Genomic DNA, 21,148 nt, shown 5'->3' on the forward strand with positions numbered 1-21,148 from the left:
AAGGGTATAGACTCAAATCACGCAAAGCTACGGAAAGACTGCCCAACTTTGCCGCAGACATCGGGAAACGAAGACTGAAATTCTACGGACACGTTCACAGACTATCGTCTTCAAGGCTAACCCACAAGATTTTGACATATACTGTAAAACTGAAGAACGTACCATGGATACAAGATGTTGAAAATGATCTGGAAAAGGCCCAGATAGAAATATCACAAATACTGAATAAATTGATGGGTAGTAAAGCCAGAGAATGAAGTCCCTAAAAGATCGCGGAGTAAGTGGTCAGAGGAAAGAAAACAGGCACACAGTGAAAGAATGAAAGCAGTATGGTCTGTTAGAAAGGCGAATCATAAATGTAATGCGTAATCCAACAGGGTCCATATGCAAATAATAATAATAATAATAATAATAATAATAATAATAATAATAATAATAATAATAATAATAATAATAATAATAATAATATTAATAATCATAATAATCAACCTGGTGACTTTATTGACGATAGAAGAACGGCAACGACGACGTTTATTGTTTCTGTTCCATTCTCTCTCTCTCTCTCTCTCTCTCTCTCCCTCTCTCTCTCTTTATCTCTCTTGTTGAAAGCAAACATCTCAAAGCGCAACTATGTGATAGAATCCTGATAGGGTATTTTTTTAAACATCAGTATAAACGGGAGATATGCAGTGGGTTCTAAGTATCTACGGCACGCGTCTTCGACTTCAACGATATATAGCGACGGCGTGAACTATGTTACACCTCTGAGTCAGGATAATTTCTTCTCCATTATTTCTAAACCAGATTGCATTAGCTTCTGCATAACTTTGTGCCGTCCGAAATGTGCCATAGTATGTTTCTGATCACTAAGTTCAGAGAGATACATCAGTAGCAATTTCCTAGGAAGTAGCATATTATAAGATAAAAAAGAAAGTTTCAGAATGAATCTAGGTAAGCAACAATATGTCACGGACTGCTAGAAAACTGGCTCGTGAGAGACATTTTAATAGGTTTTTAACTCGAAAGAAAATGAAAGACACCAAGTCTACAGACAGTCAAACACTGTCGGAATCAGAAGGGAATACAAGCTGACTGAAAAGACGTCGAACAGGAAAAATAAATATACGAAATCCGATGTCTGAGCAAGCTTGGGGCTCCGTGTTTGCCAAGCTAGTCTTACTATTTGAAGAAATAGCATTTTCCCACGCGAGGGAAGAAATACGAAGGGAGGTAATGCCAATTTGGTTAATTTCCTCATTAACTGATGATAATGGTTTTGTAGCCTGTTTTGTTGATTACTCTGGGCATTGACTCTATACTGTCGTTGGATGTGGAATGCCAGGCAAGAAAACCAATGGGGTGAATTTAATGGATATCAAGTATCAACTGAGACAGTTATAATGAAATGTCAACTGATATAGGCTACTACATTAATGCCTTTCCTGGCAAGACCTACTGTTTACAGTGCACTGTGTCTTCTGGTATGGGCTAGAGCAATTTTGGTACTTTCATTGATCTGTCTTAGTCGTATCCTTGGCCTTGACAATAAGCAAATAAGAAAGTGACTGAGGTATGAGCGATGCTAGTTATGCCATTCGTTACGCAGCCAGTCCCTGCTAGGAATGGAGTAAAAATTTTGCTCATAGGGTCGGTTGGTGTATGCATTTCAGTGGGGTTGGCAGACTGACATATAAAAGCAACTTCTGACTCAGTGAGGAAAGCAACGTGAAATTACATCACTCCTCATTTTCTTAGTACGCCTCTTCAGTGATACCTAGGCCACCTATGACGGCTGATGGCGGAGCTTTTGAGGATCCAACCAGCCTTCGGGCTGAGGACTGTACATACACATAGCGTACTACGTAACTAAGCGGAGTGGCCGCGCCTGTTAACGCGCTGGGGCTACGGAGCCTATCTCTGAATTCTGGAGACGAGTAGCTTCGTACCCCACCGTCGCTTGTCCTGAGAATGGTTTCCTGTGGTTTCCCATTTTCACTTCCAGGCACATGCCGCGACAGTTCCTATTCACAAGCAACAGCCGACTCCTTCCATCTCCTTAGCCAATTTCCTTCACCATCATTCATTTCATCTTCATTAGCTGCTCAATGCAGGTTGGCTCCAGGAAGGGCCGGTCGTAAAAATATGTCATGTTATTTCATCTCACCTGTTACTTTTTCAAATTCCGTGCCCACCTAATTAAGATGGCAGCAATGAGGTTATGACCTGTTAAGATGGCAGCAGTGAGGTTAGGACCTGTTAAAATGGCAACTGTCATCTTAACAGCTGTTACTTTTTCAAATACCGCGCCCCCTATGTGGTTAAGATGGCAGCAGTGAGGTTAGGACCTGTCAAAATGCCAGCAGTGTAATCAGCGACGTTTACTTGTTCAAAATCCGCGCCCACTTGGTTAGGACCCGTCAAGATAGCAGCTGTCATCTTGACAGCTTCAAAAGCACGTGGATTTCAAATTCCGCGCCCCCGCGTGATTAAGATAGCAGCAGTGAGGTTAGACTCTGTCATAATGGCAGCAGTGAGGTTAGCGGCGTTCACTTGTTCAAAATTCCGCGCCCACGTGGTTACGTTACGGACTTTATGGATGTGCAACATCACACCAAAATTAAGCGAGCCCCTTCACTAAAGTCCCTAATTCTCGGGTGAAGTGGTGATTACTTCCGTGCTTTCGGATATAGTTGTCAAAAGAAACACGTGGTAAAAGGAAGTACTTGAAAAGAACCAACAACGCCAGCTTTCGACGCGTGTATGTGGGTTTGCAGAACACCCAGATTAAGGACTTTAAGAACGCTCACGCTGAAATCACTGAGGTACGGTACTTCGAAATAGAATGGCTATTTTACTGTCTGAATGCTCCAAAGCACTAGAAAGAAACTGAAATCTAAAAATCGTAGGCATCTCTGCTATAACCCGTGTTGGAAAAATTTGGTTCGGCTCCGAGGATGATTTAGCTTTCGAACCTCGAGATCCCGGTTTTCATTCCCAGCTGGATCGTCGGATTTTAACTTGGCTCGGGGATTGGGTATTTGTGATGTCTCCAAACGTCCTGCAACTCACACACAACATTATCCTCCATACCTCGCTAACATGCACTTTCCTATGTACAACAGGTGCAGTCCACCCCCTCTGAAAGGTCTGCCTTAGAAGGGCTGTACCAAGCTGGTAAGAATCACAGGAAATTATTATATAATATATGGTTATGGTAGAATCTGATATATTTAGTAATTTTGATGCACCTATCTAAATTTTTTCGATGTTGTGTTAGAGTCATCAGTCCATAGACCGGATTGATGCAGCTCTCCATTCCACCCTGTCCCGTGCTAAACTTTGCATTTCTACGTAACTACTACATCGTACATCTGTTTTAATCTGCTTGTCATATTCATACCCTGGTCTACTCCTACCTTTCTTACCGCCTACATTTCCCTCTAAAACCAACTGAACAAGTCATAGGTGTCTTAAGATGTGTCCTATCATTCTATCTCTTCTTCTCGTCAAATTTAGCCAAATCGATCTCCTCTCACCAATTCGATTCAGTTCTCTTCATTCGTGGTTAGATCTACTCATATCACCTTCAACATTCTTCCGTACCACCACATTTAGAAAGCTTCTATTCTCTTTCTTTCTCAGCTAGCTATCGTCCATGTTACACTTCCATCCAATGCTACTCTCCATACGAAAGTCTTTAAAAAATATTTTCTGATTCCTATATCAATGTTTGAAGTGAGCAAATTCCTTTTCTTAAGAAAGGACTTTCTTGCTTGTGCTAGTCTGCATTTTATGCCCTTCTTAGTTCTGCCATCGTTAGTTATTTTACTGCCCAAGTAAAAATATTCATCTACTTTCATTAAGAATTAATTTCCTAATCAAGTATTTCCTGCATCACCTAACACCGACAGCACTCCGTTACTTTTGTTTTGGACTTGTTTATTGCCATCTTGTACTCTTTCCCCAAGACTCCGTCCATACCATTCAGCAATTTCTCGAGATCTTCTGCAGTCTCAAATAAAATAACAATATCAACAGCAAACCTCAGGGTTTTGATTTACTCTCCTTGGATTGTGATTCTCTTCCAAAATTCGTCTTTTATTTCCTTTACCGTCCATTCTATATAAACACTGAAAAGGAGGGGGATAAACTCCAGACTTGCCTCACTCCTTCCTGGAATGCCGCTTCTTTTTCAAAGCCCTTGATCCTTATCACTGCAGACCGAGCAATAGGAGAGCTATCAACGGAAATTTTTAAGAGTTACCTTTGAGTTACTCTACGTTAATCAATTTATAACCCAAGTTATAATCAGTAGCGGCGATGGGCGGGTGGGGGGGGGGGAGGCAGTCGCTCCCTCCCCCACTTTTTGGAGAAAACATACTTTTATCACATTTTAGCCGGCAGAAACTAGGAATTAGTAGGAATTATTAAAAAAGCCATTTGTACAAGCCCTGTTGCCTAATCAGCGAATTTTTTCCTTTATATTCATTAATAAGAAAATTATTAGTGGAAATACGCACAAAATATCGTTCGTCGCGGCTAACAGATTTGTATAGCGCCATTGCAAGTGGTGAAAACTTTGCCTGTACTACGAGGAAGGGTAGCAGAAGTACAGTAGATTGTTTTGCCAACATCTTGGACATTGAGGTACGATTCACCCGCAGCCGCGCGCATTCGTCAGTCTGGCACTTTCTAATAATAATAATAATGTTATTTGTTTTACGTCCCACTAACTACTCTTTTACGGTTTTCGGAGACGCCGAGGTGCCGGAATTTAGTCCCGCAGGAGTTCTTTTTCGTGCCAGTAAATCTACCGACACGAGGCTGATGTATATGAGCACCTTCAAATACCACCGGGCTGAGCCAGGATCGAACCTGCCAAGTTGGGGCCAGAAGGCCAGCGTGGCACTTTCTTTAGTGTGTTAGTTTATTACTGAGTATTCAAATACTAAATTATTTTTAATTCTGTAATCACGCTGTATGTTTATTTATTTATAATGCATGTGTAATATTGTTCGTTTTGTGAAATTTTTAACTGTATAATACTTCGCACTGAATAAAAATCTCACAAAAAACTATTATTACTGCACTTAAGTTAGTCAACTGTCAATCTTTACCTTTCTGTCGAAATTCGCCCAGAGAACATCAAAAAACTTACAATGTTGTAGTTTTGTTTTTCAATTTTGATATATATATACCCCTCCCCCACTCCCGCTGCTATACTCCCCCCCTCCACTTCTAATTCCCAATTGCCGCTACTGGTTATAATTGGACTTAGTAAATTACTCCCAGTCGTTTTCACGTGACAGTATAACGCGAAATATAAACACAAGTGAAACAGACAAAAGTGCGAATTATTGGCCAGTAATTCAACATTTACAGAAAAAAAGATACTTTACAGATTAAGATGATGCATTATCACACATGTCAGGCTGCTGTAACACTCGCTGTTTGCTGATTATGAAGAGTCATTCGCGAACTCCTTCAAATCACGCAGACTGGTACATTCTGGGAAAATGGTATGGAACTCTCGTGATTTAGCAGCCTCTTTCATGTTCCGGTTCACTCATCTTCATGATTACGAAAGTTCGAGCTCATCTTTCGATGCAGGCTTTCAGCTACATAATCTGTACAGTGTATCCAATTCTCTAGAGCAAAGTTATACAGAAACAAACTATAAGAGTCCGATTCGAAAATTGACCAGATAAGATTTACTGCACAGTAAACACCGTCTCTGAAGTCGAAGACACGTGCCGTAAAAGGACTACGCCAGACTATGAAGACTGGATTCTGGTATTTCTTTCTCTCTACTTGCTACTGGCATATCTTCTTTCAATTCGAGAATTTATTTATTTAGCACTGAACATATTAAAATATCATAGCAACATTATTACGATTCCCCAGAGACTGATAGTGATCACACTATACCTAGACCCTAAACCAAACGAAAACGAAGGTTAAATCGATCTTATGAGGGCTGGATCAAGCCCTTCTTTCTATACTTCCCTAATTCGTAGTATTAACCATGTCATGCTCTGAAAGGTATTTTGGAACATTTTCAAGAATTAAAGATTCTTCATCGATCAAAATTTATGGTTTAAGACCTAAGATGTCACATCAAACGTAATATACAGGACATCACTGGACGTTTATCACATCAATCAACATTGACCTGCATTTAGGGCAGTCGCCCAGGTGGCAGATTCCTTGTCTGTTGTTTTCCTAGCCTTTTCTTAAATGATTGCAAAGAATTCAGAAATTTATTGAACATCTCCATTGGTAGATTATTCCAATCCCTAACTCCTCTAGGTACCTATAAACGAATATTTGCCCCAATTTGTTCTCTTGAATTACAACTTTATCTTCATATTGTGATCTTTCCTAGTTTTAAAAACACCAATCAAACTTATCCGTCTACTAATGTCATTCCACGCCATCTCTCCACTGCCAACTCAGAATACAGTCCACATTTTGGTGTCAAATTATCTTCTTGAAATTCACGACTTCACGTTCTTTTCATTATTAATTCGAGAATCACGCAGACTTTATAAGAAACGACGGATGATGCAATAGTTTAATAAGCAGCAGCGACACAGCCCTCTGTTTAGAAACCAAATAAAATACCCATTCCATTACATAGCGAGGTTATAAAATCGTAAAGCTATCCGAAGTGAAAAAAAAATCTTTTAAGTCCTAAGAAATTTGTGGATTCCACACGTGTTTACCATCTGATAGCAAACTGCAGATCAAAGAAGAATCGAACTGAAGGCTGGATTAAAAAGATCTAAACTCCAGAATTATATTCCTCACACACGGCAGTTCCTTCATACGTCCTGGGATACGCTGGAGTTAATGAAAAATTTCTGTAAATTCATAATGTCGGTACTAAGAATGTCCTCAATTCGCTGCGCGTGGGGTCTATTCTATATTCTAAAAGCTACTACTGCTACACCATTCTTGTAGGTCTTACCTTGTTCTCCATTCTTGTAGGTCTTACCTTGTTCTCCTTGTTTTCTTCAGTCATGTTGAGGTGCACTCACTGTTCGACACTACACAAGGAACAAGGGTTGCGCGCGTGCGGACCACCGGAAAGCAGACTAGCCACTGAACTGCCAGCAGCGGCGGGCGGGATTAGACGAGCAGATGACGTGTGAGAGGGCGAGGAAGGGGAAGGGCGAGAGTAAAGCGCGTACAAGCTGGGGGTGTGCGTCTCAATGTAATGAAGGGGCTTTCGGGCCCCCAATCATTGGCAATGTTGCTTCTGCATATTCGCAATACGGGACATCCAGCATACAACAGCAGTAACTGTAACAGTAGATGTCAGTCTGTGTTTGTGCGGGATATCTCAAGAACCAGCGAACAGATTTTGATGCGATTTTCGTCTCTGTATAGAGCATTTGTCAATAAAGGATTTGTTGTGTGAACCTTTAATTTATGACAAACGGGGCTGAACAGTAGAAATGTTAATGAAGGAACTCGCAGAAAAAATGATCATCCGAGCAATTTTATGGCTTACGCTGCCTAAACAGTCAACGATAGATCGCCAGTATGTGTGTTTCAATTATTAACACAAAAAGATCTACAAAAAAAAATCGCAACAGTATAGGCTACCTAGCTGTAAAAGGAATCTCTCAATAGGCGCTACTATGTTTACAGTAAAAATCGACCTTAAATTAGAACTATATCAATCATTTCAAAATAAATTGTGTACTCTCATTTCTTTATTTAGGGTATGGCTTGTATGCCAGGAGTGTCCGAGGACATGTTCGGCTCATCTGTTGAGGGTCTTTCTATTTGACATCCACGGGCGACCTGCGCTCCTGGGTGTTGGATGATGATGATTGATAATGATGATTATGATTATGTACAGAAAGGATGAAACCCAGTCTTGGCACACACCCAGCTTCTGTCGAATAACATCAAGGTTCTGTTCAAGGCTTAACGACTCCATCCGATGGACGAATCACCAACAGCGTCATATGCGGAGAGGTTTGGAATTCAATCCAGGCATTTGGCACGCAATCTAGTGATTAGAATGTTTACCAGCACCTCTCCTACCCTGGCCGCCAACGTTCTGAGGTAAAAATCTGTTCTACCAATGGGATTCGAACCGGCTAACCACGGTGTCAGACCATAGAAGTTCATGGCCACTAGGCGGGCTATTCACCACACTAACTCCATTCAGAGAAAAAACACTCTTCCTATCGGAATGTAATTTGCATGTATGGTTTAGGTGTTATCGTCGCCCACCGAGGAAAAACGTCACTCAGCTACATAGATACGCCAGGAGGAAAACAACTAATCGTAGTCTTCATTCCTGGCCTTTTTTCCAATTTTCTTGAGGTCGGCACGTGACGAGGTTTTTGCTCAGATTTACGACCGGATGCCCTTCCTGGCTCTGACCCTATGTGGAGGGATGTATTCACTATTGCGTGTTTCTGTTGTGGTTGGTAGTGACATGTAGGTGAAGAGAAGTGAACATAAACATCCAGTCCCCGAGCCAGAGGAATTAACCATACGCAGATCAAATCCCCGACCCGGCCGGGAATCGAAACCGGGCCTTCTGAATCAAAGACCAGTATGTTGACCATTCAGCAAAGAAGCCGGACAGGAGTAAAACCACTAACGTCGTCTACCATAAACCGTGCGAAGCGAGGACGGGTCGCTTGTTGGAGATAAAATAAGGTAAGGTAGGAACTGGCTCCAGGCTTTAACTTGCAGTATGTACTATCTAGGTGAGTGTGTAAATTTGTTCACTTGGATGGGAGCATCGAAACTAGAAATAAGTTACATTCAAAGCATTACTCGAGCAAGTGTGGAAATATTCATGTATAACCACATTGCCATACGCGGCGTACAACCGATAATCCTCCACGATCCCTCCACTCTCTTTCTATCCTGTACGCTAATATTTTCCAAAATATGAGATCCTTGTTCTTAAAAATTAGTATTTCTTTTAGCTTTATCCATTATCTCTTGGAAGCGTCCCAGTGGCATTAAGAAAAAAAAATTCATCATTAACAGCAAAGCAAATCAATCCATGCGCTGAACGATTAGAAGTTAATGTCTTCCACTATTCGAAAACTTGAGAGTAAAGATAATGGAGAGGTTGGCTAATACGGTGCCCTTCATCCCCAGGAATTGGTCTGGTATTCATTTCTCGTGTAGGACTAGTGAAACGACGGTCATACGATGTTGCAAAAGTTGGGAGTCTGTGTTTCGTCTTTCCTCGTGAACCCAGCACGCCTTTACCGCCTCGGTTAGGTAGTCTCCTTCCAAAAAAAAAAAAAAAAAAAAAAAAAAAAAAAAAAAAAAAAAAAAAAAAAAACACCCATGGCACTACAGCCCTTGAAGGGCCTTGACCTGCCAAGCGACCGCTGCTCAGCCCGAAGGCCTGCAGATTACGAGGTGTCGTGTGGTCAGCACGACGAATTCTCTCGGCCGTTATTCTTGGCATTTTAGACCGGGGCCGCTATCTCACCGTCAGATAGCTCCTCAATTCTAATCACGTAGGCTGAGTGGACCTCGAACCAGCCCTCAAGTCCAGGTAAAAATTCCTGACCTGGCCGGGAATCGAACCCGGGGCCTCCGGATAAGAGGCAGGTACGCTACCCCTACACCACGGGGCTGTCACGCCAATATAAACAATTTAAGGAATCTGATCCCCAGTAGTTTAAACTGAACTAAAGAAGGCTTAGCAACTCCCATTATTCTTCGTTTGGAAATGCTTCCCATAAATATGTTCATTAATATACGAGTTTGCGTAGTTATTTGTTTTGTTTTATTAATTTCAGTCTGCAGAAGATCTGGATAAATGACTGAATGGTATGGATGGTGATGATAATGATATTTCGTTATGCCCATTCACAGGGCGCTTTGGAACTATACTGCTAATAATAAGAGTTGGCGTCTGACATTTCTTAGAGGGAAGTCCGTTTACTGCCTGCCGAGGCGGGATAAAGGGAGTGGCTGTGTGGTTGCCATGGAAACGAGGGTGGGGCGACTGCGGTTGCCATGGAGATAACACTTCAGGGCAGCTCGTCTTGCTAGGAGTTGCCAAACCTGTCACTGTCACTGATAAGAACCTGATTGTTTGTATAAGAGTGATCGCAAATAGGACGACACCGCCTGGCCAGGTAGTCTACAACAGATCACAGCGGTCAGAATGAAGGAGGGAACAAGTGAGCCGGAAGCGAGGGGTAAGAGTATGTAGAAAGGAATGCTGGAATGTGGCAACATCGCGAAATGGCACGTGCAGTGCTCCTCCCTCCAATCTTACCTGTCAGACACCAACTCTTATTATTAGCAGTATAGTTCATTTGCTTTGATGACTTTCGCCTTCATATTCTTCTCTTCATGAACTCGCTGTGTTGCCTCTTCCGTTCTTCTGTACACTTTGTACCAGTCCTGCTGCTAATTTTCACCACAAATGTGTGTCTATTTACTGATGCCCTGAGGACTTCGCGATTTTTCACGATGTCTTCCCCGATGTTCAATTCATTCAGGTCTCCTCTTGTTTCCTCCAGCCAATTTGTTCTCCTCTTTTGAGAATGCATTACATTGAATAATCTTTTTGTGAGTGTATTATTATCCATCCTAAATATGTGTCCAAAAAATTTCAAACGTCTCCTCCGTGCAGTATTGATGAAACTGTCCGTGTAACTATAGAGGTCTGTATTTCACTCTTTGATCAAAATTCCACTTTCTTGTACGGAGCCGAAAACTTTCGTAAGAATTTTACGTTCTTGTTTTTTCAATATCTACGATTTTAGAATGACCTCCTAAAGTTAAGATTACCGAGCTCGATAGCTGCACCGCTTAAAGTGCGGCCAGTATCCAGTAATCGGGAGAGCGTGGGTTCGAACCCCACTGTCGGCAGCCCTGAAGACGGTTTTCCGTGGTTTACCATTGTCACACCAGGTAATTGCTGGGCCTGTACCTTGATTAAGGACACGGCCGCTTCCTTCCCATTCCTAGGCCTTTCCTATCCTATCGTCGCCATAAGACCTATCTGTGTCGGTGCTGATTATCTGTTACTAAATCCAGTTTTCTTATCCAAAAGGGTTGTTCTAGCGGGAAAGCCAGTGGATATTATTATTATTATTATTATTATTATTATTATTATTATTATTATTATTTATGTCCGCCTCTGTGGTGTAGTGGTTAGCGTGATTAGCTGCCACCCCCGGAGGCCCAGGTTCGATTCCCGGCTCTGCCACGAAATTTGAAAAGTGGTATGAGGGCTGGAACGGGGTCCACTCAGCCTCGGGAGGTCAACTGAGTAGAGGTGGGTTCGATTCCCACCTCAGCCATCCTTGAAGTGGTTTTCTGTGGTTTCGCACTTCTCCAGGCGAATGCCGGGATGGTACCTAACATAAGGCCACGGCCGCTTCCTTCCCTCTTCCTTGCCTATCCCTTCCAAACTTCCCATCCCTCCACAAGGCCCCTGTTCAGCATAGCAGGTGAGGCCGCCTGGGCGAGGTACTGGTCATTCTCCCCACTTGTATCCCCAACCGAGAATCTGAAGCTCCAGGACACTGCCCTTGAGGCGGTAGAGGTGGGATCCTTCGCTGTGTCCGAGGGAAAAGCCGACCCTGGAGGGTAAACAGATGATGATGATGATTATTATTATTATTTATTATTATTATTATTACTGGCAGTATTGTTCCTATAAGAGTATAAAACAGGATGCCCTAAAATACCTCTCAGTACCTGTATGTCAGTCACCGAAAAGGTCGACAGCCGGGCTGAGTAGCTCAGACTGCATAGCACTGGCCTTCTGAGCTCAAGCTGGCAGGTTCGATGACCGGTCACTCCAGTGGTATTTGAAGGTGCTCAAATACGTCAGCCTCGCCTCAAGAATCACAACCACATATTAGTCTATTCTGTTAACGGAACAAATTCGAGAACCAAAGATAAGATCTTTTCTTTTCATATAGTGCTGATACTGTTAAGAAATATTAATTATTGCTTCTCTGAGACAAAATATTAAGAGAGATGCTATGGATAGAAGTATCGGGTGGGACTATGTGGTAACTAATCTTCCCTACCTTTGTTTAAATTCTTATTTTTTCCTACCCCGAGGTTACTAAGATTGTAAGGAACAGTCTTGCAATCTCTTTCTTGGAGCGGGTAAGGACTGTATAGCATACTGTATAGACCTAGAGGAACGTTCCCTTAGACTTCAACAACTTCAAACATTCGATGAGAAAGTTGGCTTATCACACGCCTTTCGGAATATCCTGTTGAATGGCACGCTGTGCAGTCCGAAGTTCGCCTGTTCACGTCACAAACAGATCCTTGACCCCATATTACAGTAGGCAGCATATCATAACCAAGTTAAAAGAGTGTAGCGACGGGTCATGCATACCGCCAATATACCGCAAAGGAGTTCCCTTTCTTTCGCACTGGGTGGGAAGGAACCCTCCATTTCCCTACAGTTGAAAAATTGAATGCATGCTATTCCAGGAAGTGAAAAACATGTCACTATCCTATGGAGCACGACAGCAAGTGTAAATAACTGAGACTACGACTGGTGGTGATGACAGATGGCGAATGTGTGTGACGCTCATTATATGAGGGAATATTTTGTCTTGCATTAAACTGGACTTTAAAGCAAATGGTTACCTAAATGTACTTAAATTCACAAATCTATAGGCCTATATAAAATAACATGTCCTGACTGACTGACTCATCATCGCCGAGCCAAAACTACTGGGTTGAATCCTTTTTTTTTTTTTTTTTTTTTTTTATGAGGGTTCTTATACTGTGTCTCAAAAACAGAACATATTATAGAAGTGAAAATTGGTACGTGAAATCTCCTTTAAAAATAAAGAAATCCGTATTATTTGTTTTCGGAAAATCCACTTAAAAGGGGTGAAAAGAAATGAAAAAGTGGGCGAATATTTAAAATGAGTATATCTCATAAACTTAACATGTTACAAACGTAAACACTGGTATTTGGAATTTCCTTTAAAACTAAAAGTAACACGTATTTTTGTTTTCGGAAAATCCATTTAAAGGGGGTGTAAAGGACCGGAAAGGCTGTTGAATTATTTTTATGAGGATACATAGGCATATATCTCAAAAATTGAAGATGTTACAGACGTGAAATTTGGTATTTAGAATCTCTTTTTAAAATAAAGAAACACGTACTTCTTGTTTTCGAAAAACCACTTCAAAGGATGAAAAGAATTGAAAAAGTGGGTGCATTTTTAAAATGAGTACACAGTATTTACAATCTATCACAAATATCTAACATGTTACAGACGTGAAAATTGGTATTTGGAATCTCCTTTAAAAATAAAGAAACACATACGTTTTGTTTTCGTAACTTCCACTTAAGGGAAATGGAGAGGGGGGGGGGGAGGCTGTGAAGGTGTGAAGGAGGAGTTGAAATATTTTTATAAGAATACTTCATCATCATCATCATCATCTGTTTACCCTCCAGGTTCGGCTTTTCCCTCGGACTGAGCGAGGGATCCCACCTCTACCGCCTCAAGGGCAGTGTCCTGGAGCTTCAGACTCTTGGTCGGGGGATACAACTGGGGAGTATGACCAGTACCTCGCCCAGGCGGCCTCACCTGCTATAGTGAACAGGGGCCTAGTAGGGGGATGGGAAGATTGGAAAGGATAGGCAAGGATGAGGGAAGGAAGCGGCCGTGGCCTTAAGATAGGTACCATCCCGGCATTTGCCTGGAGGTGAAGTGGGAAACCACGGAAAACCACTTCGAGGATGGCTGAGGTGGGAATCGAACCCGCCTCTACTCAGTTGACCTCCCGAGGCTGAGTGGACCCCGTTCCAGCCCTCGTACCACTTTTCAAATTTCGTGGCAGAGCCGGGAATCGAACCCGGACCTCCGGGGGTGGCAGCTAATCACGCTAACCACTACACCACAGAGGCGGCGATATAAGAATACTTACATGTCAAAACTGAAGGTGTTACAGATGTGGAACTTGGTATTAGGAAACTCCTTTAAAAATAAAGGAATACGTATTTATTTGTTTTCGGAGAAGCCGGTTAACGGGAGTGAAAATTTAAAGAGGAGTTGAATTCTTTTTATGAGGATATCTATATCTAAAAAACAGACATGGAAATAGGTATTTGGAATGTTCTTTAAACATGTAGAAACATTTATTTTTTCTTTTCGACTTGTGAGAGGACTGTTTCTTACACGTATATTTCCATGTCGAATGTTCCAGAGATAGCTCTGCCAGTAGCTAGGTCATCTTAGCCCTAAAAAACAAGACCACAAACGTGGTTTACAAAGAGGTTCTGTGGTAAATGAAACGCAATTTTTCAGCGAATTTTTATACTTTGGGGATTTTATGATAATATCTTAGTGTAGTAGCGTAGAACGATTAATTTTACCAAATTAAGAAATCCTCGCGAGCTAAGCCGCGGGTAAGAGATGTTACATAAATATATTCCATAAAATCAGTAAAGCCGTTTTCGAGTTATGGTGGTAGCATTATAGCGCTCAGCCTGCAAACCTTTGTGAATGAAACTCTTCCTTAGTCCTCTCTACATTGATATGCTTTGAGATCTCCTGCTTCCAGTTATGTGAAGTCAGCCCTAATGTTAGTTGGATGGTGAAAGAAAAGAAAACCATTTGGTATGGGTACCCGAAAACCCCAACACAAGACAACACAACTGGCCCAACGACTAACACTCTTCTCATTCCATAACCACTAGCATTGTTTGAAGCCATTTCTTAAACCATCTATACCTCAGCAGTTTCCATAAAATTACATCCAAACCTTTTGTTCTATCATGTGTCACGGACAAATACCATTAAGAAATGGCCACGGCAGTGTATCTATATAAATAAAGTCGTAACGACCGTGTACCTGTACACTGAATATTCTGGCGAAATTTCCGTACAGTTATCCGTTTCAGGTGTAGTAATGATTATCTGCATATTTTTTTTTAGCTTTAATGACTGTTTGTCTGTGTTCTTATAGCTTGAAAACTACTGGATATATTTCTATCAAACTTGATATTTAGAATCCACCTGTCCTTGGGTAGGTTTCATGGCCAATATTATTTCTGAATACCTAAATTTACTGGGGGTTTATAGGAAATCGAAACCATAATTTTGCACTCCCACAAAATATGTACATCCAAAATTAATTGAAATCTACCATCCTTAATGGATATCAATTTCTGAAACTTTTTCTCACAAGCATCATTTCGGTAGGAAGATTAATAAGGGAGATATCATTAACGAATGGTTTTTAAGCACAAATTCCAACGGATTTAACTCAAAAGCGGGTCCGTGTAAAGCGTATTTCTTATAACTTGAAAACGTCTGAAGATATTTCAACCGAACTTTATATTTAGCATCCACCTGTCCAAAGGTAGGTTTTAAGGTCCATACCATTTCAAATTCCCGGAATGGACAAGAGGTTTATAAGGAACCGAAACAGTGATTTTACTCTCCCACAATATATAGGCTTCAAGGCCAACCTGACTGGAAATCGACCAGCCTTGACGGAAATCCATTTCTAAAACTTTTTCTCGTGTGCATGTTTTCGACAGAAGGATTATTAATGAAGGAGGTATCATGAACGATCTGTTTTGCCGGCTAAGTCCAGCGGACATAGCCTAAAAGGAATTGTACGTGGAGCAGATTCCTTATCTTCTATCTTATATACATATAAAAATGAATGTTTATTTGTATGTCTCGAACGGACTCAAAATCTACTGGACCGATTTCACTGAAAATTTCACAATTTGTTCTTATTACTCCTGGAAGGATTTAGGAAGTGGTTTGAACGAAATCCGATGGGCAGTTCTTCTATGATGAGAAATTTTATGTAATTAATTTAATTATTGCAAAGCCGTGCCAAGATTGGATTGACTTGATGGACAGATTGTCGCTAGACAACAGCAGCTTACGCTATATTATGATAGTCCGGTAAGAAATGCTGTATATAGGAGGATTGGAACACGCCGCCATGTTTTGTAAAGCACCTGTCTTGCTAGGAGGTTCATGATCGTGGCTGTTATGTGGAAATACCAATCCCAACATACCGCCATCGACATGTACTTTCATGTCATAAGACCATCTTTGATAGGTCTGCCAGTTTGAAGAATGTAGCTGTGAATGAGACGTGAATTCCTTGTTAAGGAATAGTAAAAAATGTATAATATCAAAAGTGGAATGACACCAGTTATCAGCCACTCCTAACGAAGACAACTGCGGATTCCCAACGAACAAAGACGAGTCTATGGTTGTAATCTATATATAAAAGCCATTGTATGTTCGTATGTGGGTTTGTACCACATCTCTTAAATCACTGGAGCGATTTCAGCCAGACTTAGTACACTTATGACTTAGTATCAGGAGACAAACCGCGTGGGGTTAAGGCACCCCAAGCACCCGTAGGGTGGGGCGAGGGGGTGAGATATAAAAATTATTGAAAATAGTGTCGAAACCAGACTTTTCGGGGTCGCTGAGGTGAATAGTGACACTCCGGAATTTTTAAGTCCAAGTACAGCCCGCTTTGTGATGGGGGTGAATAGGGAATGAGATATAAAAAATTCCAAGATAGTTTCGAATCCACAGTTTTCGGTGTGCGGGCGAGGGTGGGGGTGGGGGTGAGATATAATAGCAATCAAAAATAGTGTCGAATCCATATATTTCGGGGTCGCTGAAAGGAACAGTGATTCCCCGGATGTCGTTTAGGTCCTATCGGCAGGGGGGGGGGGCGGCGGGGCAGAAAAGGGGTGAAGAACAGAAAAAAGTCGTAAGTGACCGAGATTATGGATGTTTGTGTGTATGTTCCAGGATAGCTGTCAACTAAACTTATTACAAATATTACCTACTATCTGGAAGAAATACTTTGAGGGCAATACACGCCTAGATCCCTGGAGAAGGGGGTAAAATACAATCTACATTAATAAATGAAAGTCAGTTTCGAGCGATTTATGTATACTGTATATATAAATTAAGGTATAAAAATTAAAATAGATGTGAATATATGAGGCACTTCCAGACATCTTAGAAACTTAAAATTTGGTACCAGAGAAGCTTATGACTTCAAGATCCCTAGAAAATCTAAAATTCTCAAAATTCTCTGATGGGGACACGCTGGGGGTTTCAAATGCGGGGCTCAGCATAAGAACGCAGTCGGATATATTTATCCGAAACTATAACCTATAGGATTCATGGGCTTAATGGTTTCCTGAAATTCCTAAAATTTAACCCCCTACCCCAAATCAAGATGGTGGCACAATCTGCCAGACAAGCTACAAAATTGAAATTTGGCAAAATTATAGTTTTAGCCCGTAACCGACAGAAAAGTTCCAAAATGTCTACATTTTTTATTTTTACCCCTGAAAAATATCGAAATATGGAGGCAATTTTAATGACGGTGCAGATCTTCGTTTTGAGGTGTTTGGTGGCGAAACCGTAAATCGTATCACAAAACGGATGGTACAATCGAACTCAGTATGACGAGATCTAAAACTTTGGTCCCCTGACTTTTTGTCTTATCATGATCAGTACACGTGAGATAGAGCTGCATTTCTAGATTTTAGGTTAATTTGGTCATTTTTACACTACACTTTATAGTTTGACACTTATAGGAAAGATAGAATCATCATATTCGGCACGAACATTGGCCCACATAGTGGCCATATGTAAGCGAAATTCTATGTTTCTAGCTGTCACATATGTATACGAAAAGTAATGCACTGTTCGAAAACTGTACCCAAATTTCTCCCTTTTCAATGTTACTAAATCAATATAACCGATAAATATAGGAGGTACGATAAAATGTCATAGAATCAACCATTTAGACCGCTAAAAGAAGCGTCTTATGATGCAGTCCGTTTGTTGATATGACATACTGTTTAGAAGCAGTTAATCTGTAAATTAAGGTCCGCAATATTGCAAACGTGCATGTACTTTCGTATGTCGATCTATATATATCCACTGAAGTCCATTTGTAGCGATCTAGAAAGGGGAGATCAGCCTTTCTAATTAATACTTTAGAAATCGATAGTGACTCTCACTAGTAGGGCGTCTGCTATTGTAATCAATATTCCCCACATCGACTTTGACTGGCAGTAGGAATGGGGTCCTTCACTAACTCCTGTGTAACTGGCATTAGTAAGGAGGGCCTACCATTGTAATGAATAATTCCCTTCTCGATTTGACTGACAGAACGTAAGGGAGCATGCAGTTTAGTTCAAACTTCCCCTACTCGATTCTGGCAGCAAGCAAGGGTGCCCGCCATTATAGAAAAATGTACCCATCTAAAATGTGACTGGCATTAGGCCTCCTATTATAATCGAAACTCACCAACTCGAGTGTGACTGGCAGTAAGTTGACTGGCATTAGGAAAAGGGGCCTATCGTTATAATGAAAACAGTACAACTCAATTTTGACTGGCAGCAGGGAAGGTGCCCGTCATTATAATAAAAGCTACTCAACTGTAATGTGTTTGGAAGTAGGAAAGGGGGCCTGCCATTGTAACGAAAACTCCACAAATTCATTATAAACGCGCAGTAGGCAAGGGGGCCTGCCATTATCATTAAAATTTCCCAACTCGATTGTGAATGTCAGTAGGCAAATGAGAATATTACGTTTAATATTGTCATTAAACTAATTAGACTAAATTTTCGTTACTTCTGGAGGAAAACTCACTCTCTAATAAGAACGGTAAACCCTGCAACTCCGCAACTCGCACTTTACGTTGTAAAAACATGTATGGGATCCTCCCCACGCTGTTTCTCGGATAACGCTAAGAGATTTGCAGTTTAGAAAGAGTCTTATTCACTGCGTGTACAGTAATTTACTTCGATTTACGAATACAATGTAGAATACCGTAGCGAAGTACGGGCTCATTTTTTAGTTTAATTATATTTCATTATTTCAATGCAATAATGGAAAATCAAAAGGAGTGCTGAACCTCAAGAGTTCATGAAAATATCTTGGAGTGAAGCATTACATTTACAGAAAAAGCTATCTATAGTTATCAGTGTTAATGCCCTCCTCCTTCATAATACATTGACAGCAGAATTCAACCTTTACGTAGCTCTAATACGTCGTGTTTCAATACTTATAGACGCTAAAATATCTCTACATCGAACTGCACTGTATATTTAGTCAGGGTTTACCGTTCTTATTAGAGAGTGAGTTTTCCTCCAGAAGTAACGAAAATTTAGTCTAATTAGTTTAATGACAATATTAAACGTAATATTCTCATTTTTTGAAATATGGAGGTGAAAGGAAAGAAATTGCCAAAATTCTTAGGCTTCACAGAAGACGTTTGCTTCGTGTCGTCAGAAAAAAACATGAATGTTCTAGTGACGCCGACATATTTTAAATAATGTCAGTCGTGAACATTTCACGACAAAAAGTGATCAGCTGAAAATTTGGAATACGACCACAAGGATGGAACCAACAACCGAGTTTGTAGTTTTGCATGACTGTTAATATCTTGATCATAGCCAGTGGACCTCCGGTTTTACTTGGAATCCGAACCACACGCACGCTACTTTTTACTTAAAAAATCCCACATGCATTGGTAGCCATTCGAACCGAGGCTACTTTGGTGAGAAGCCATCGATGAATTCACTGGGCTTCCAAAATGAATCTATCCTAGAATGTTGTTGGCTTATTAGTACACGGAGATTTCTCTGAACTATGCTTGTTCCTTTCCTAACAAAGAACTAGCCAAGTTTATTGTACAAATGTACAGACGCCCAAAAGAAAAGAAAAAAGAATGAGCGCATGGTATTGTACGTTCCTCGCATTTTCTATTTTATCAGACTTAATTTCAATTATTGTGCGTGGGGGGGGGGGGGGTGATTAGCTCAGTGGTCGGAAGGCTGGGGTTCGAATTCCGGTTGATACCGGATTGAGATCTTCATCTCAAAAACCACGCGGCGTCAGGAAGGGCATCCGGTCTTAAACTCTCGGCCAAAAACAAAAGGTGAGTCTGAGTGATTCCAGTGATCTAAGAAATACCTGGGATACTCTGGAGAAAACACAAACGAAACAAAACTTAGTTAACTATTATCAAAATATAATTCACCTCTCATGCAGATATAAACCCTGTGGATACTCACAACAAGCATTACATATATAAGTTCGATTAGCGTACCTCCGAGAAACTTGAGCACATTCTATTTTTTGAGAGACTACAAAGTTTGATACCAATCCCTCCGTACAAGAGTGCGCTCAGCGTTTTGTCAAGATGTCTAGGCCCACATAATTATGATACAATTGCATCTCGATCGTCCGGTTTCTTGGATGAATGACCAGCGCTGATGGCTTCTCTTCAAACGGTCCAGGGTTCGATTTTGGTCGATTTCTCTGACTCGGGGACAGGGTATATGTTCCAACACACTCATCACATACACACAACTCATCACGCTACCAACCACCATAGAAACACGAAACGGTGGATACATTCCTCCTTCACATAGTGTTGTGTGAAGGAGGAGCATCAGACCGTAAAACTGGACCAGGTCCACATGTGCGCCTCAGAACGCATCCACAGCCCTCCCAGATAGTGGGAAAAAGCGGTCGCATCTCGATCCTTCGATAGTCCAGCTGATCGTCACTTATCCTGCTTTCACACTGGACTGAATACGCTACACTATTATCGTTCCAAGGATAGAGGGGGAAGGTGGTGGTGTGTTCCTGCTTTAAGAGGAATTCGAAATAGAAAACCATCCTCTCTTAGTACTAAACGAAGAGAAACAATAAAGTAGAAGTCCGATTCGTCCAAGAATTAAGGTAAAGCATCGAAAAGAAAGGACGACAAAACTGAAAGACTCTCCAGACCTCGCTAACCTAAAGCTCTCGCGGTCGGAAGAGGACAAGATTTGATCAAAGGAGGTCAGAAAGGAAATATTAAAGTGAGGACGATGTCACAAGTAAGTAGTCGCAATGCCAGAATCAGCTAAGAACCCTGTGGTCACCAACCCCCACTGCCATAAGCTGAGAACCCCCTGGAGTGTGCCCTTTTTAATCGCCTTATGACATGCAGGGGATACTGCGGATATATTTGACTCCCCTACACATACAGAGCAAGAACAGAGTGAGAGAGGTTGAAGACGGTTTCTGTTCTGAACATTGTGGGCAACTCTGTCTCCAGTTAGCGATATTGGATGCTGTTCTCTGAGGGA

General features: G+C 41.2%; 1 protein-coding gene across 2 annotated transcripts in view; it reads right to left on the bottom strand.

The window, feature by feature from the left end:
- LOC136856916 (organic cation transporter protein) overlaps positions 1-21,148 on the bottom strand; it is a 457,434-nt gene that overhangs the window by 144,057 nt on the left and 292,229 nt on the right. The window contains exon 1 of one of the 2 annotated variants that reach the window (XM_067135163.2): positions 6,998-7,101. The exons of the other annotated variant lie outside the window; for it this stretch is intronic. Coding sequence (XP_066991264.1) covers positions 6,998-7,024 — 27 coding nt within the window. The 5' untranslated portion in view covers positions 7,025-7,101. Of the gene's footprint in view, positions 1-6,997; positions 7,102-21,148 lie in introns of those variants that run through there. 2 annotated transcript variants of the gene reach the window in all.

The sequence above is a fragment of the Anabrus simplex genome, chromosome 1 (genome assembly GCF_040414725.1).
Source record: "Anabrus simplex isolate iqAnaSimp1 chromosome 1, ASM4041472v1, whole genome shotgun sequence".
Taxonomy (NCBI): Eukaryota; Metazoa; Arthropoda; class Insecta; order Orthoptera; family Tettigoniidae; genus Anabrus; species Anabrus simplex.